The sequence below is a fragment of the Rhamphochromis longiceps genome, linkage group LG16, assembly GCF_057381845.1.
Source record: "Rhamphochromis longiceps isolate RC_006_pf linkage group LG16, R_longiceps_female_GT1.1, whole genome shotgun sequence".
Taxonomy (NCBI): domain Eukaryota; kingdom Metazoa; phylum Chordata; class Actinopteri; order Cichliformes; family Cichlidae; genus Rhamphochromis; species Rhamphochromis longiceps.
This window is the reverse complement of record NC_140572.1, coordinates 11,073,251-11,090,095: the sequence shown is the minus strand read 5'-3', so window position 1 is coordinate 11,090,095 and position 16,845 is coordinate 11,073,251. Positions and strand designations below refer to the sequence as shown.

The following is a 16,845-nucleotide window of genomic DNA, read 5'->3' as shown; positions in this document are numbered from 1 at the left end:
TTAAGAAAAGCCAAGGCACTGAAGTGAAAGAGAAACACGATGCAATAAAAACTGGTGGAAATGATTCATAACATTTTTAATACCAAATGCTTACACCGTATTCTTTTTGCAAATATTGCCATGTAAAAAACTAAATTCAATCTCACTGTATACAGGAAGTACATGTTAATACACATTGACTTACATTATATTACCCCCAAGATTCATTGCTGCACCATAAACCTGCCATTTTATTCAAAACTCCAGGATCAATCTGTTATTTTACACAATAGTGGAGAAACTAGGTTTGGCCCTTAAAATGTGACGCCCTACTATTCTGACCAACACGGATTTCAACACAGTTTAACAAAGAAAATATAGATGTTGACAACTATTAAAAACTGGGGGGAAGCACTAGAATGGCTTCTGCATAATTCAAGTTTTCAGTTAACCTTATCTGGTGATATGTCTTAATAGTAGGTGCATGCAAAGTGCTAATTCGGCAGAATAATTAGTATCATATCTGACCGTGATTTCTCATGGTCAGAAATGACAGACAGAATTCTTGGGAACAGATCTCTGGAAGTAAAGGAAGTGTACTACTTGCAAAGGGATAAATAATAATTGCAAGCACACTTTGCAGGCCAGAGTTCCAAGATTTAGCAAACAGGATGGGTACAAAAGTATTAGGAGGACGTATTAGGATGATACAAAAGCAGTCTAAATCTGGGCCACCTGGTCCAAGAGGTGGTGATAGTTGACAGTGCAATTACTCCACTAAATTATAATTTCCTGTTCTGACACATCATATTTGGGCTCCACGGCTTTTCAAATGAAAACATTTTGCTCTACTACAAATTTCTGACGGCTAGCGGTACTAGCTATGTTTCATTTTATATGATAAGCCTATAATATATAGCCACTGTTGGGTTGAACAAGGAAATGGCAAAGTTCTCAATAACTTTTCACAAGTAGAGTTGTGGAAATTATTTTTATTTTCATTATATGAAAGGACAGTATCACAATTGTAATGTGCACACTGCATCCTGGACAGAAACAGTTGCATTTGAAACATCTGCTGCTGCTAAAAGGACATTGACTTTCTGCAGGCATGCTGTAGACTTTGTGTTCATATATAAATTATGAAAGAAAATTAATGTGCCCTCTTTGGGGATTCGTGTCAGTGTTTGTGGGACTGTAGCTTCAGGTTTGTATTGTTGACTGGAATCTACATGAAAAAATGCATCTCAGGCCATGTTATGGAATAACGCAAAAGAGGTTAAATAGTTAGTGTACCTAGTGGCTTTCTTCAGCAAGAGATTAAGTAAGTAATGTGTAATATATTATTTCTGTTGAGCAACAATCCTGACATGAAATATCGCACATGGAAACATTGCAAGCAGCTATTGAATGGATATGCTGTCCATCAGCATTACACTGAAAAGTACATATAACCTGCCAAAAATGGGAAAAACAGTTTTGCATAATTTAAGTGCTTTATCTTGTTTTTTGAGGTACAATCACTCTCGTGCCGATCAAATTTCCATAGGAAATATTAAGTCATGTAAAGGAATATGCATGTTTAACAGTGTGGTTTAAGTAGTAAGAGATAAGCAGGATGAGAGAGCAGAAACTTACTGACATATTAAAAGTGTTTTTATGTGAAGTTACAGAAAAGAAAATGCAGCTAAAAAGTGTTAAATGAACCACTGCAACACAGAACAGCTGCAGCTTCAGGTGTCACTCTTCATGGATTCATTCCGACGGTCTTTCCGAGACTGGATCCGTGCACATTTTGGACACTTTTTCACCACAAAACACTTTTTGTGAAAGCAGGCTTTGCACTCTGTGAAAGACAGAAGATATTCATAGGTTTTATGTATCCTGCATATAAACCCAGTGGCAGCATATTACTTGTTATATTTGTGGGGGGGTTGTCAGAAGAATATTATGAAGTTGTACTAAGTCAATCCTGGTTTTAGTCTATAGAGGAACACAGACTGCATCTCGCTTTGTCTATGCTCACCTGGACAGCGTTTACATATGTCTGTCTGAAAAGGAAAGATGATGTCTTTCTCTCTGCAAAACTCACAGATAAAACCTCGGGCAAGACACAGCTGTGTGAAAGAAGTGAGAGAAGAAAGTCAAAATGATTTAATTTCATACAAACATTCACACGTTTTCCTCCTCTAAACATGTGTTGTATTCCTGGCTGTATTTAACTGAAATATTGTCTGAAATGTTGCGTACTTGTTTAAACGGGCACAAGGATAGGAGTCGTGAAAAGCTATTTCTTTAAGTCATCATTTACATATTAAGTCAGGTGAATGGGCCTGAGATCTACAATCCCTAACTTTAAAATACATTTAAAATTAGAAATGCTTTTAATTTAGGTAAGCGGCAATAATATTTAATTACCAAATGCATATCATCAGCACTGGAAAATAATAACACTGTCCTTAGGTAGAAATGTACTGTCTGTACTTTCTAGCTAATAAATAACATTAAAGAGGCCAGGAGCCATCTGGTTCAGAATGACTGACCTCACAGTTTTCCACATGAGTAATGGCAGACTGCAGCACTGCTTTGGCCTGTGGAACCAGCTGACCCTTCTTCACCTTCTGTAGGTCATCCATGGAGAAGAGGTTTGACTGCTCCCTCAGATGAGCAGGGAGATGCTCCAGCTCAGCCAGCACACTAGGACACAAACACAGGGCAGATTAAGTTACTAAGTAGTTACTAGACCGTGTGTGAACTAGTAAATCTTATACCTAGCATACAGTCACGGCCAAACTCTTTATTTATTTACCATTAAAAGGTTTTTGAAACTTAATAAATCCTTGTAATAGTTCTTTAATATGTGATAGAAACATAAAAAAATACTCAGCAAATTTAATGAAAAACACATTTTGATCCACTGCCAAACCTGTAAATGAAGTAATGTCTTTATTTTATAAAACAAGGACATGAGCTGTTTATACATACATACAATATATATCAACTTTGTATTATCTCCAAATGTTACCTTTGTGATAATCTGCAGGCTTTTAGCAGCTTCTTGATTCCCAGCAGCTGATCCTGCACCTCCTGATGGGAGGATAGAGGGACATGTTAAAAAGGAATACAAAACTAAATGAAAACAACCTAATAGTTTGTCATTGAATTTCAGTATCGGCTTTGAAATCTAATTCCACAGACTACTTACTAAATACAGTAAAAGAATAAATAAAATGCCAGGATTCTTCCGATGGCTATCGATATGTTTTTAAATGTGAATGATTGCTTTCAGGCATCTATGATCACGGTAAGCACAACAGTAATAATTTAGTCATTAACTCACCCTAAACCTGTCCAGTTCTTTCACTTTACTGTACAGATTTTTACCAACACAGGTCAGGTCAAACAGAGGCTGCTGCCACACTGAATCCAGCAGCTGTTTGGAGAAATCACTCACAGGGTACCTGAAATATCAGGATTATTGTGAGTTATGATGATGTTACAGGGTTTAGAAGTGCACTGCAAGTTATTTAGAAGTAATTTACATTTACAAGACATTTAATCATTTCAGTTTTCTATATGAATTAACTATACATTTAACATATGTTAACAGTTACTATAATATGTTGTCTGATTTGATCACCTGCCAAAATCCCAGCAGGACAGTACTCGACCCGGAATCACAGCCTCTGAGCCGCTGTGACAGCAGTCACAGAAATATCTGCAAAAATGAATAACAACAGATCAATGATTCATTTGTAATAACTTCATTATTTAAATATAGATGGTTTAATATCTGATTGCAGGAAAACTTAGCTCATATTTGGGTAATAACATGTTATTTTCCATACCTGCCGAGGTATTCACAGTACCGCAGTTTCTTGATGTACCCTGGTGGGAGACAGAGAGTCTTATATTTGGTTTTGCTGCTTGTTACATTGTGAAGACATGGCTGAGGCCTGTGTTTGGTATTTACTGGTACTCAACCTTGATTACTATAGACAACAATGATTTCAGTGAGGAACAGTTTTTTACATTTATTTATTCCTTTTTAAGAAATGACAAAGTTACATTTCACAGAATGACTTTGAGTTTTAGACAAAAATGCTGAATACAGTTGTATTAGTGAAGTGCATGACTTATAAATCTCTCTGCTTTTTCGGTAATGGAAGCATTTTCTGACTATAGTTTATTCTCCTGTGGAGGGATTAAAAATGGTTTTATGAATGCGAATGTAATGTTCAGATAAAAACTAAAACAAAAATCCTCTGCAATTCATATTATGTAATGCAGTACTCACTGGGCTCCACCTCGGTCCCACAACCTGCACACAGGAAGTGTTGCGAAGCCACTACCTCGCTTCGTCTGAACAAAGAAAAGAAACCCACACACATTCAGCTCTAAATACACAATCATTTATAGCATCAGAAATAAACCATTTTCCCGCTGCGCTGTTGTGTCATCACATATAAATGAGACCTGTGCGTTGGCTGGACCGTGAAGATGATCTGGAAACGTGGTGGTGCCCAGCTCAGGGATCCTCTCATCCTGGTACGCTGTCGGATCTCTTCTGTCAGGCTATCGCTGCTCACCGCCACATTTTCTGTACCCGGCAGCTGGTATGAACAGGAAGAACAGAGGATACTTGTGGTCATTTCTGGAGTCCAGTCCCAGCAACGTGTAATAAATATGCGGGAAAGTTTTCTTTGTCATCAGCCACCAATATCTTATTATATATTTATCTTGCATTAAAATACCAAGTTGAGAAAGTGTTATAGTCATAGTTGATTTGTGGTTGCTGTTCTCACCTCCTGAAGCGAGCTGCGAAGGCTTTGCCGGCCACGCTGAAGCTCAGTAGAAGGGAGCCAACTTTTTTTGAAATCCAACACCAGCTGCTGGGCTAGCTGCTCAGCACTGCACCATGGACATCATAGATTTAGTCAGATTTAAAAGAACAAGCGCTTACATTATTAAAATGCATGTTTACTGAAAGGAATAGGTTTTCTTACTTTTTTAGAGACTCTCTCTGAGTTAGTGTATGATCAACTCCACAGTCTGAAACAGAAACACATAATATGATGATTATGTTTATTCTCGTTTAATCCAATATTAAGAAAATAATTTCTATATTTAGTTGATATAATAATGTATATGTGTTGATAAATGTCATAGAAAAAAAACAACGTTTAAAACAATCAGTTCCTGATATAAAGTCAGTGAACACTAGGGGGGAAACAAATACTGTAGGCTTCAAATTTCCAAGCGCAGATAAAATCTAGATACGTTCACAGTAAGAAAGCACTTTCTGCTGATCAAAGCATGTTTATATGAGTTCTTTGTTGCTTTTGACTCAGATGGAAGATTGGTGGAAAGGAACAATCAACCTGTTGATACCATCTTCACAGCATTTAGGCTGTAAGAAATTAGTCATCCTGTAGCTTTTTAGTCTGGCTTTTTGTCTAAAAACATTATCCGGACAAAGTTGGGACAAAGGAAGATGTAGGACGACCCATTCCTGGTCAAAACAATATGTTTGATGAGGAACTATTTAAGGAATGTGTGTTTCATTAAAAATAGAATTTCTTACCTTCGAATCCGCTGTCAGTGGAGAGCACAGACAGAGTTTTCATTTGATGTTTAGGCTCATCCTTCCCTGCTTCCTCCTCCGCTTTGTCCTGTGTTTGCTGCTCTACACATGGGTGTGTTTCTCTGTGTGACATCTTCATGTCTTCATCAAGATGTCTTCGCTTGTATCTCTCTCGTCTAGGATCAACTCTGCTGTACTTTACTTTATGCCTGTGTAATCTAAATGTCTGCTTCTGTGGCGAACTCTCCTGTGCAGAGCTTTTATGTCTTTCCTTGCACATCAGGCAGTTTGTGTCCATCGTGGAACGCCACTGATCTAAGCTAAGAGTCCATTTTGCATTTTCGAGCATCTCCAGCACCATGTCCACCACAATAAAATGAGCGTTTTCCTGCACACAGACAGACACTGGTGAGACGCTGCTGAGAGCATTTGGCACCTGTCTGCTGGCACAAATCTGGCTGTGATTTCACATTTCTATATTTAATGCCAAACACTATAGTAACCCGATTAAAGGCATAAAATGAAGTAATTCATAAGTAATTCAATAAGGTAAAAAAAAAAAAAAAAGTTCAGTGTCTTAGATTTACATTTACATGGTCTAATAGTAACAGATGGATAAAGATATGTGTTTATTAATAGCATGCTAAGGAGGATTGTTGATATATAAATGATAAGTTAAGCACTTGCTAATACCTTACTGATGTTTAATAGTGGGACATTATTCTACCACCTTTAATTTCATATATCTGTAGCTTATAATTTGCAGTTGTATGACTCAGCCAATAATTTTTAAAATAAGCAGCTTGTTTTACAATAGAAAAATAAAGGGGTGTGTCATTAGCGTTTTTATATTTACTTTTATTAATTTCATTGCAAAATAAATAAAACTGTGAATGACTGTTGGGGGGAAAATGTAATGTACCTTTTCCAGTTCACAACTGGTCTTGTAGATCTCTGCAGGGGATGCTGGGATATCACTGCTGCTTCTTTCTTTGCTTTGTTGTGTTGAGGTAGCGCATCCTGATGAAACACACACACACACATAAATAAACTGACTGGGTTTCTAGCCTTTTTAACATTTATATGTTTTCAGTGTTGCTAACGTCAGGTTCATATTTGCATTCAGTGCACTCAGTGTATCACTGTTACTGTCTGCTCAGTTCTATATTTTTATTCTTGGGCTTTATTGAGAGTATAAACGTGGGTATTCATAAAACACTAAAAAGTTTTCTCAAGATTATGCCAAAGGAAAAGGTGGCAATATAAATGTGTACAAAGGCCTACAGTCAAAGCCTGGAGTAGCTTTACATGTTTCACAGTTCAAAATAATCCCTATTTATCGTATACGTTTTCCCTGAATCCCTGAGTTTACACTCATGCCTTGAATCCAGCTTCTTTCTGATGTCCTTCTCCTCACAGAACTTTCTCTTATTCTTTTTTTTTACTTTTACACCTTACAAGTACAGTGTGACGTCTGGGTTTTTATGAGTTGTTGCCATCAACTTTTATGTCTCTTAACTTCATCACGCTGAGATTCAGAAGTGTTTGTGGTACATTTGAAAGATGCCATCCTAAATAATCTTTTCCCTTATTAAAGAAAATCTGCAGCTCAAAACCGGGAATGAAATCATAGAGTTAGTGTGTTTTTGGACATGGTTAGCCTCCTTATAGGCACAATAAAACTGCCAGCCACCCTTTACTACTTGACACAGCTGAAAAATACAAAACAAAAATCAGTAAACCCCAGTAATGCTATTTTACCTGGTGTGTTGTTGGGAATGCAACTACTCTGGGTCCGCCTTTTATGCTCCTCAGCTAATCCCTGCTGACCACTGTAGGGAAGGTGGAGGCTGGGAGTCAGAAGCCGTTTCAGATTTGATGAGATAGAGGTAGAGCTTTGCTTTTTAGCCATCTCCACTGCGAATGACAACTGATAGGAGCTCGGTTTGGATTCCAGATCCTCCCCACTGCTGGATGTCGACCACTCCTGGGGACCCAGAGACGGTGAACCAAAGACAGGAGATGGTGGGTCCGAGCTAAAAGCAGAAACATTTCACTTTAGATGGAGAGGTTTCAAAACAATGCAAGTGAAGATCATCCAAGAAATAAACACCAAATTAAATGTTAACCATTAAAAAGCACATATTGTGCATCACCTGACAAGCAGCTGAGTGGCATCAAATGTTTACTCATCACTTTAACAAGTAATTAGTTGTTAGTAGTTAGTGTGAGCAGTGAAAATAGTATGTTCACTGTATTTTCAACAGAAACATGAGGAATATCCTGTTTCTTCTTTTTACTTTGAGGCATAAAACCATAGCTGCAGAAATAAAATAAAGGTCTCTTTATTTACTCATTTCAGTTCCTGTTTGCTCATAGGCTCTTGGCAACCACACAACTTTCATGACATTTACCATAAAGTATCTCAAATGTCAAACACTGTGAGTCCTAAGCAGTAAACACTGGCTCCTGCTGCAATTATTCACAAGAAGTAAAGCTTGTTGTTTACATATACAGCATACTGTGTAGTGTTAACATGAGCTTATTAGTTTTATTGTGTTACTTTACCTCCAGCAGCCAGTTATCCCACAGTAACTGAAGTCTCTAAAGCCTTAGCGCCATCAAGTGGTGCTAGATTAACACTGTGGTAAGCAGACTGTGCTATATTCCTATTCACTATTAGGTATGAGGTGACCACAAAGCAACAACCTAAATGTGGGGCAAAGAGTGTGTGTCTGTGAGACAATGTGGGACAGCTGGTGAAATGCTAAGAGAGGGCCTGCACTTTTCATGTGTGTAATTTAAAAAAATAAACACACAAACTAAAGGACAAAAATACTCATTCATATGAAGGAAATTTTCCCAGCCTGCTCACTGAGGAATGCAAGGTTGTGTTTTTCATGAGGCTTCTTTCGCTTGTCTGTTCCCTTTTTCTATCCCGATAACTAGGAACTGTTGTGCGTACTGAGCAGTCTGGTGACTTTTGGTTTCAGCAGGACGGCATTCACACAGCACCGTGTCTTATTTAGAGCAATACATATTTTGTAAAATTGGCGTGTGCTGTGTTTAGTTCGCGTTACAGCTGGAACTCAGTGAAGCTGCATTTCCTTTTCTCTGAGTTCGACTCCACTAAAAAAGGCAAAGTTGTGACTTTAAGGTTATTTGTTTCTTTTCCCCATTTATTAGCTTAGTGTAGACAGTAAGTGAATCTGCATATTACCTAGATACATATACGGTGAATAATGTCTCCATAGGTCAAAAAACACTTTTTCTTTTACAAAAATGTACTTTTGGTATAGTTATTAACAGATTCACCTGACATGGAAAAGCTTTGAGACCAGGAGGAAGCAAAAACAAAGATTCAAGGGAGCCCAACTTTGTGTCTTCCTACTGCTTATCACAAATCAAAGGATTACATCAGGAAGGGCCAAATCAAACATGCAGATCCATCCACTGTGGACACCCTGTGGGAAATAAGGGTGCAGCCATATAAACTGAAAACTTAACTCTAACTCTCCTTTAATTAATTTTATAGTTATCAGATCTATACATGACTAATGATACCTTTTTGTGAAGCATCTTGCAAAACTAACTGAAGTGTCCTAATTTTTTGCTAAAGGATGCATAAAAGTATGCAATATAGACAGTTTAGTGAAGTGTAGAAGAGGCAGAACAGGTTAGTTAGCTGTACCGCTGTGGAGGTTCCAGTGATGCACTATGTTGGACTGGTGCAGGACAGGCTGTGGTGCACATGTTAGGTATTATTTTAATAATTTCTACCTTTGCTACTAGCTTCATATTGTGTAGGACTGGGATGGACCATTAAATTTCCCAAGGGTGGGACTGTTGTGTTGAACTGCATCAAAAAGCTGAACTCAGTTCGGCTCAATATTAATATTATCTCTATAAATGGCCACTGTCTGTTAAGAGTAGATGTTACAATTTGTCAATGCAAATGTGAAATAAGCACATGCCAACATTGTATCACTATAATCAACATTCCCACAAACAATTGTGGACAAAGTGTGTTTTGTAAAATTTCCAGATTTTCTGTTTATAGTTTAATTACATCATTTGCAGTTTTGAAAATGCAAAGGAAAGTCACATCAACAGCAAATGCAAGATTTGCTTTCCATTGTGCATATGAGAGCTCTGGAATGTCCTTGTCACAAAATTTCTGCTCTGTTTTTAGCACTTTGCCTACGCTGAGCCACCTCCCCCATGTGTGGGAACCTATGTCACCATGTTCAGTCTGATGTGCCTACAAAAGTGCAACAAACTGTCGGTGATTCAATGCTCCTGCCCTGATGAAATTGACTATTTTAGTTACAGCATCAGAAACCTGATTCATTTTTAGCACTGACTTACACTGCACGTCCTGCTGTATGATACAGTTCAAAAATACCAGTTCCTGTTTTTGGTTAATTTCATTTTGCATCTGCTTCAAAAGCAGATTTGAACAGCCATAGTTTGTAACATCAGCCTGTTTGTCCCATTGCAGAGCTTGCCTCTCCAATCATGCCTTTCACTCAACACATTCCTGATAGCTCCGCTGTCCACTTTTCAACTGAAAATCCAGATTTCCTGCAAAGGTGTTGAAAGACTCTTGATCTTGCTTGGAGAGTGGCATATTCTTAATTGCTCCTTTCCTCTCAGGTGCAAAAGAATTCACCAAACATTCACTGATAAACTCCCCATCAGAGTATGAATTACAGTTTTAGCGATTTTGTTGGAAGTAAAAATAAAAAACTGGATGATTAAAGATTGTTAAAGAAAAAAAGAGAAGGGCTTGTTGCTTGTGTAGCTTTGCTAGCAAAGGTTCAGATGTCGAGTTCTTGTATTTCTCAATCCTTAAACATAGTAATCTGCTCCAAAAACCACACACATGGCTTTACCTGTGACTACAGTAAATAAATACTTAGAAGACTGTGTGTTAAAAACTCTGCATCAGGGGGTCTCAAACTTAAATGAGCTGTAGGCCACTGCTGCTACTGTCATTTCATGTGAGGGCCACTGTAGTGTTCAAAAAACAAACAAATAAGAAAACACCCACAAATATTTCTGAAAATCTAGTGTTTTGTTCGTTTTTTTAATAATTTCAAATATTGTATCACAAGACAAAACTACAAACAGGAAGACTTTTTTTGTGACTCTTAAATAACTGAAGCCTTTTATTGAACTACCAAAGAAACAAATCGGTAAACTGTTTCTGACCAGACACGTGGCAGCACTTCAGCTATGATAAGAATGCAGACATAAGTGTACACATGAGTTTTTGACTGCTAGTGAAAACTGTCTTCTTCACAAATAACTCTCACTAAACTCAATCCCTCAACATGTTTTTACTCTCTGTTCATATTGCCTTCATATTAAATAGCTTTTTGCTTTTTAAAGGACTTATTTTAACATTGCAGTCAACAACAAACAAATCTTCCCTAAAAAAAAAGGTAACTTCAAGAGCCAAATTGTATTATATTTCTTCACGTCAATATACAGGCCTCAAGTAGGTGTGACGTGGGCCACAAGTGGCCTCTAGGCCGCAAGTTTCAGACCCCTGCTCTATATTCTGCATCAGTCTTTCTGACATATTTCAGGGCCAGCAAACTCGAAGTGGCATTTACTTGCAGACATAAATGCATGTTTTGTTTTGTTTAGTTTTTTCATATCATCTTCACAGCAAAAGAAACTAAGTTCTATTGTGATTTCCCACAAAATGTAAGGACTGTTTGCTGGCTGAAATGGGACAAACTGGGTGTATATCTATCTATATTATGCTTAAATCCCAATTTCCAATTGGCCTCACACTGTCAGGGGCAACCAAATGGGCCAGGTGGAGCCCGGGGCCATACCATACTCTGGGCTGATCTAGAGGTCTGGAAATCAGCCTTTTAGCTCTCTGCTTATGTCTTATTTAAACTGAGTTAGCCCAAAGCACAGAAAATATCAGAATAACAGCACAGCACCACTACACCCAATTATAGGGTTCCCCCACCAGCCGAATCCCATTTTAACTCCTGGTCCTAAGTATCTGAATAATACAAGTGTTAACATGTTTTATGCCACCTACAGTTTACCTGTGCGTACTGAACTGTCGCAGTAAAATCATGTAGCATGCAGCTTTGTTCAAGTGGACAAAGTTGTTGCTTTGTGTGGATTCCAAACAGCTAATGATAAAAGTCATTCATGAACTGTAGCACTCAAGAGAAAAGACTGAATGACTCATGCACAACTCTTACTTCAAGTTTGATACGATAGTTACTGGTTTGCCCATCATCACAGCTTACAGCTTATTTTAGAAAAGCATCACCTAAAAAAGCACCTTTAGAAACGTAATATAATCGTTTAGGCTTTGTCTTTTTTTACCCATGAAACCCTTCCCTGGTTTCTTCACCCCCAATGAATAACAACAAGACTTTAGAAAAGTATCTATCTTGCAGTGTTGCCCTTTAAAAGTTAGAGTCACTCAGAATGTGGGAGACAGTTTCAATATGTTTGAGGAGGCATTGTGTTTTTTTAAAAGCACACTGCACTCTGATCGCTCTACACACTGCTCAGCCACAACAGATGCTTTAGCTGATAGGTGTATCTCACCGCACTTTGTTATTATTTCTTATATAATTAGTCGTATATTCCATCTATGACACATGTAGATCTGTGTTTCTTGGTCATTTTTTTATTTGTTATGCAATCATTTGTAATAATGATATTGCTGAAATGTTTTGTAATGCTTTGAACATATATAGTGGTTACCTGGGACTAGATGTATCATTTACTCCTCCGTGCCAGGAGATGGGCCTGCTGCGTCTGGAAATGACCGGACTGCTCCGGGGAAGGTGGAATTTTTTATCCTCTGGATCCAAAAGAGAAAGTTCCTCTTTGCTCTGGATGTCAGTATCTGTCAATACTATGTTGCCTTTCTTACACTCATCACTCAAACCCTCACTGCTGTGGCTGAGTCTGTCTGACTTGGAGTCAAGGAAAGATTTAAAATTGAGGCAATTGACTTTTGTCTGCTGGTGGTGATGGGAAGATGATGAATTTGCTTCTGCTCTGTCAGTTTCTGGTGGTGACAGAAGGAGAAGTGGGTTAGAATCCATAGCAGCTGACTGTTGTGTTTGGTAGCAAAGCAAAACAAGGGAGACAGCAAAGAAAAAGTTAGGCCTGATCAATATGTATTCCAAAGGCATTCTTCGTTTTAATTGCACGTAGATTTTTGGAGCTGGAACCAGAAACAGAGACTGTTCTGGAAAAGATATGTCCAGATAATTTCAAGCTAAAAGCCTAGAAGTTTTAAACTAAAGCTTTGCGATAAATGTTTCAGTAACTCTCTGGTGTTTCCTGTGTGGTGGCGGTCATACGTCTTTCAAGATGCCTAGAACAGAAGGTTTACAAATATGTGCTGGATCTTACCTGTAGATGCCATTGCAGGGCTTTTTGACTCCACTATGTCCACATACCAGCTGACATACTTGGAACTATACAGAGAGGAGGACATGGTGCTGTGGCTTCCCATCTGTGCAGAAAAAGAGAGGCATTGTTTCTCAATTACTTTGAAGCAAACTTCCTGCTGCTTTCAGAGCAGAGGCAACACAAGTACCAGTTGTGTTATTGACTAATGGTTGTACAAGATCAGAAAGTATTAAATGTTCTGTAATATTGTGTAAGTTATTAAGCTGCTGAAAATGTTGGGAAGGTTTATTAGTTCTGCCACAATTTGGAACTGATGAGAATAAAAATAAATAAATAAATATACATATTCATTAGGCAAGGATATGCAAGATTGTAACCTAAATCTTTATCATAATGCAAATTTTAAAGTGTGAAGGTATCTCAGGGGAGAGTTAAAGATTTTTCAAATTTAAAACAATTACAAATACACTGTCATCCGAACTCCCAGTGTGGAGCAATGCATGCATTTCCCAGGAAATGTGGCATCATAGACTTTTTACTTGTGCAAGTCACAACTGCACAGAGTGTGTAGCTGAATTATTTCATTAGCTCAAAGTAGAGCAACTGTTTGTCTGTGCCATCAACTTCTCTGGATGTTCTCAATTCTTTCAACTGGCAAGTTATAAATATTACTACATCCACAGATGCTGATAACTGTTTGCAAAGGGGATTTAAGCATTTATGTAAAGAGTTAACAGAGTTAAGTGATGCATGTGTTTATATACACTATTCTTAATGACTTGTTTTGCTGCACAACTACTATAATGAAGAAGATCCTTGTAAAAAATAATATGTTTTTAAAAGTTCATACCAGCCTTATGAATTCAAATGGAGGAATTCAGTGTATTAAAAACATAAAACATCATACTAAAATAATGAGAATAGCAGAGTATTTATGTATAACCATCGTTCAGAGGTATTTGGGTGTTTTTATAATGATAGTTTCTAAAACTGAACCAGAACATGGGTGTCTTTTAGGTTACAGCAGATGGGGCTGAACATCAATCGTTCATTTCAGTTGCTTTCAAAGACCTCACAAACTCTCCTGGAAAACAGCTACTGTGGCCAATACTTCATAAAAGCTAATACATGCTAGCAAAGTCTTTAGTTCATCTAGAATTAGAACAGTCTCAGCCGAGAAACTCCAACAACCATGTGCAGAAAGATCTAAGATCTAAGCTTTCATGCTTTGTAAAATAACCCAGCCTGTGCAGTGTGGGTGTGACTCTGATAAAAAAAAAATGGGTGTTGGAGACATCACTCTGTGAGAATTAGCACTATCCTGTACGCAAGACAAAACATTAGAACTACGAAGCATATCAGTCTACATAAAGGTTATTGTAAAGACCTGACAGTGAAAGGTAACACTGAGAAACTTGTTAAATTAATGACGTTTAAAAAGTTATTTTATTGTTTGAACTCAAATTTTTTTTAAAAACTCGAACGCTTATAAAGCCAACTAAAACAAAATAAAAATACCCAGGACATGTCTTTAGTTTCAGCTGCTGTCAATACAACCAGATAACTACAACTTACAACTTAACTTTTTTTTTTACATGACTTACACGTAGTCAGTTCTGCCTAACATAATGCAGAGGTTAGTTGGTGATTTAAAAAGATAAGAACTTTCCTGACATCACTGTAGCTTATTGGTCCTGAGTTTAGGGCACCCTGATGGCCAACTTCTGCTTTTTTACTTTTTTTTTTACTTCTACCTGGGAATAAATGACAAGGCCTGCTAGAGGGGGATTTTAGGCTAAAACATGATCCATGACGATCAAATTGAGGTGTCACAAGTGGTTACTGGTTACATTGGTACTGAAGTGTTGTGAACCGAATGTCACCGTCTTTGAATCTGAATAAAGCTGGAATGTTTAATCAAAGATGAGAAATCAGCGTAAAACACAAAAGAACTAAATTAAATGAGAAAATGTAGCACTGAACAGCCTTCAACGTCATTAACAGACCTCACATCCAACTAAAACTACAGTTATTTTATAGTCCACCCTCTGTATCCTCATAACACACATATACAACAAAATGTATCCCCAAACAAATCTAAGAAGTGGATTTCAAAGATTTGAGATTTTTAAAAAAAGGAAGAAAACAGCCAAAGATATTTCAGTGCAAATACAAATGTATTACTCTCAAAGCGACACAGAAAGCAGTTTCTACATGAGCCCTGCTGATTAATCTCTCTTATATATCGCTCATATATCTTCAAGGAGCTGCTTCGCTTTAATCAGCAAACAGAGCTTCCTGTATGAATGCAGAAGTAGATTCTAATTGTAAGTGATAATGTCTAAAATATTTCCCTTTTTTGTTTCAGTCAAAGTAAAAAGCAACACGTTGGAAGCAGAGAGAGGGGGGAAGGCAGACAGCAGAAGCAGCACTGACCAGAACACAAAGCTCAGGCTACTCACCAGTTAGTGACTCGAAGAGGAAACCTGTCAGTCTGGTGAAGGGAAGACTAATGCGAGTCTTCAAAAAGCTGCGGCAGCTGGAGAGAAAGGAAGAGGGCTGGTTGGTTTTCAGCACTTCCTGTATTTAAATCAGGTTTGTATTTTCTGTCAGTGCTGGGCTTTTTTTCCACTAAGAACAGAGACACCAAGAAGCTCTCAGTACACCGCACAGCACCTTACCACAAAATTACCCTAAATATGTAATCTGCCACTTAAAAAAACACAGGCTTCTGACTTTTTCTCAACTATTTAATAACAGGGAGTTGATTCATTATGTATTAAGTCATGCTTTTATTTTAGGAGCGTTCATAATACATAACACATAACATATAATTAAAATATTTCTTGTTTCTTTCATTCTAAAGAATGAAGGAACATTTAATGAAATATAATCAGATCGATTATAGGAGCAAAAGTGTTTCCTTAAACCCATTGCAGGTCTTAAATGTTGTGTTCAAAGGTTCCTCAATTTAAACACCGTCACAGACGCGAGTGCAAAGGTTTCGTTCAGCAGCATATCTTACGTGACATTTCTCAGTGCTCAGCAAAGGCTGGCATGTTAGCTGGCAGCTGGCAGAGGTGAAAGAGGAAGTTCTAGTACAGAGACAAGTATCAATGGCCGAGGGTGTTGTTGAGACGTGATCAGATTGAGACACTTACCTCCAGTCTTTACCTCCAGGTGGCAGCATTTCAGAGCCCAGACATAGCTCAACGTCAGTTGACATTCGGTTGATATTTCAGAACAATTGGTATTTCAGATATAAAGGATGCAACCAGGAATTGTCTGTCTGTCTGTGACAGACAAGCGAACCTGTCTGTGTTCACTTCATATACTGCATTTCCATGGAGGTTTGGATGTTTCAGTAAACTGCTGCAACATTTCCTATTTTCCTAGCAACATGAGAGATAGCATAGAACTTTTGCACAGTACTTTAGACACGGTCAAGTCGACTGGTGAAATTCAAACCAGGTTCTGAAGGGGGGAAGTGATTTAAATGTTTTCGTGATGCTCAGGACTTTTTCAGTTAATTTTTAACTGCTGTAACAAAGAGACCTTACAACTCTGGGATGAATAAAATATATTTCAACTTTGCCATGTCTTCTCTTTAAGGGGTAACTTGATCCAGTAGACAAAGCAAGACGAGTCATCTGAGAAAACTCTTATAAGTCTGATTTTAAACTACAAGTCTAAATGTAATGATTCAGTAAATGTTGTAAGTAAATATGGCTGTTTTTATTAGTGATTATGAAATAAACATTACAACTCATTTGTTTGCTTTAATAAAAGATAAAGATAGATGACTGAGTCTTTTTGGGAAAGAAACACCGAAATCTTAAACCGCAGCACTTCATTCTTTCAAGCATGAACAT

At 37.7% G+C, this 16,845-nt stretch overlaps 1 protein-coding gene across 2 annotated transcripts; it reads right to left on the bottom strand.

Annotated features, from left to right (window-relative positions):
• Positions 1 to 958: 958 nt before the first annotated feature.
• rubcnl (rubicon like autophagy enhancer) lies at positions 959 to 16,693 on the bottom strand. 2 transcript variants are annotated; one of them, XM_085385394.1, is made up of 17 exons: positions 15,436 to 16,693; positions 12,974 to 13,076; positions 12,314 to 12,623; positions 7,325 to 7,599; positions 6,486 to 6,583; positions 5,564 to 5,951; positions 4,986 to 5,031; positions 4,785 to 4,890; positions 4,456 to 4,592; positions 4,277 to 4,341; positions 3,828 to 3,867; positions 3,620 to 3,697; positions 3,320 to 3,440; positions 3,005 to 3,066; positions 2,523 to 2,676; positions 2,006 to 2,096; positions 959 to 1,825 (listed from the first exon to the last, which is right to left on the bottom strand). In XM_085385394.1, the coding sequence occupies exons 2-17, from the start codon at positions 13,074 to 13,076 to the stop codon at positions 1,713 to 1,715; spliced, it is 2,187 nt and encodes a 728-aa protein (XP_085241520.1). In that variant the 5' UTR covers positions 15,436 to 16,693; the 3' UTR covers positions 959 to 1,712. The 2 variants fall into 2 exon arrangements, with proteins under 2 accessions (XP_085241520.1, XP_085241521.1); XM_085385395.1 differs by lacking the exon at positions 15,436 to 16,693 and having other exon boundaries at positions 12,974 to 13,647.
• Between the last annotated feature and the right edge of the window lie 152 nt (positions 16,694 to 16,845).

Bases quoted from the DNA above. Each gene is read 5' to 3' on its own strand.
- rubcnl (XM_085385394.1), bottom strand. From the start codon at position 13,076: ATGGGAAGCCACAGCACCATGTCCTCCTCTCTGTATAGTTCCAAGTAT. The intron at 3,868-4,276 runs GTGAGTACTGCA...GTCTCCCACCAG, and splicing joins TGGGACCGAGGTGGAGCCCA to GGTACATCAAGAAACTGCGG. The intron at 2,097-2,522 runs GTCAGTCATTCT...TCTTTCACACAG, and splicing joins CTCATGTGGAAAACTGTGAG to CTGTGTCTTGCCCGAGGTTT.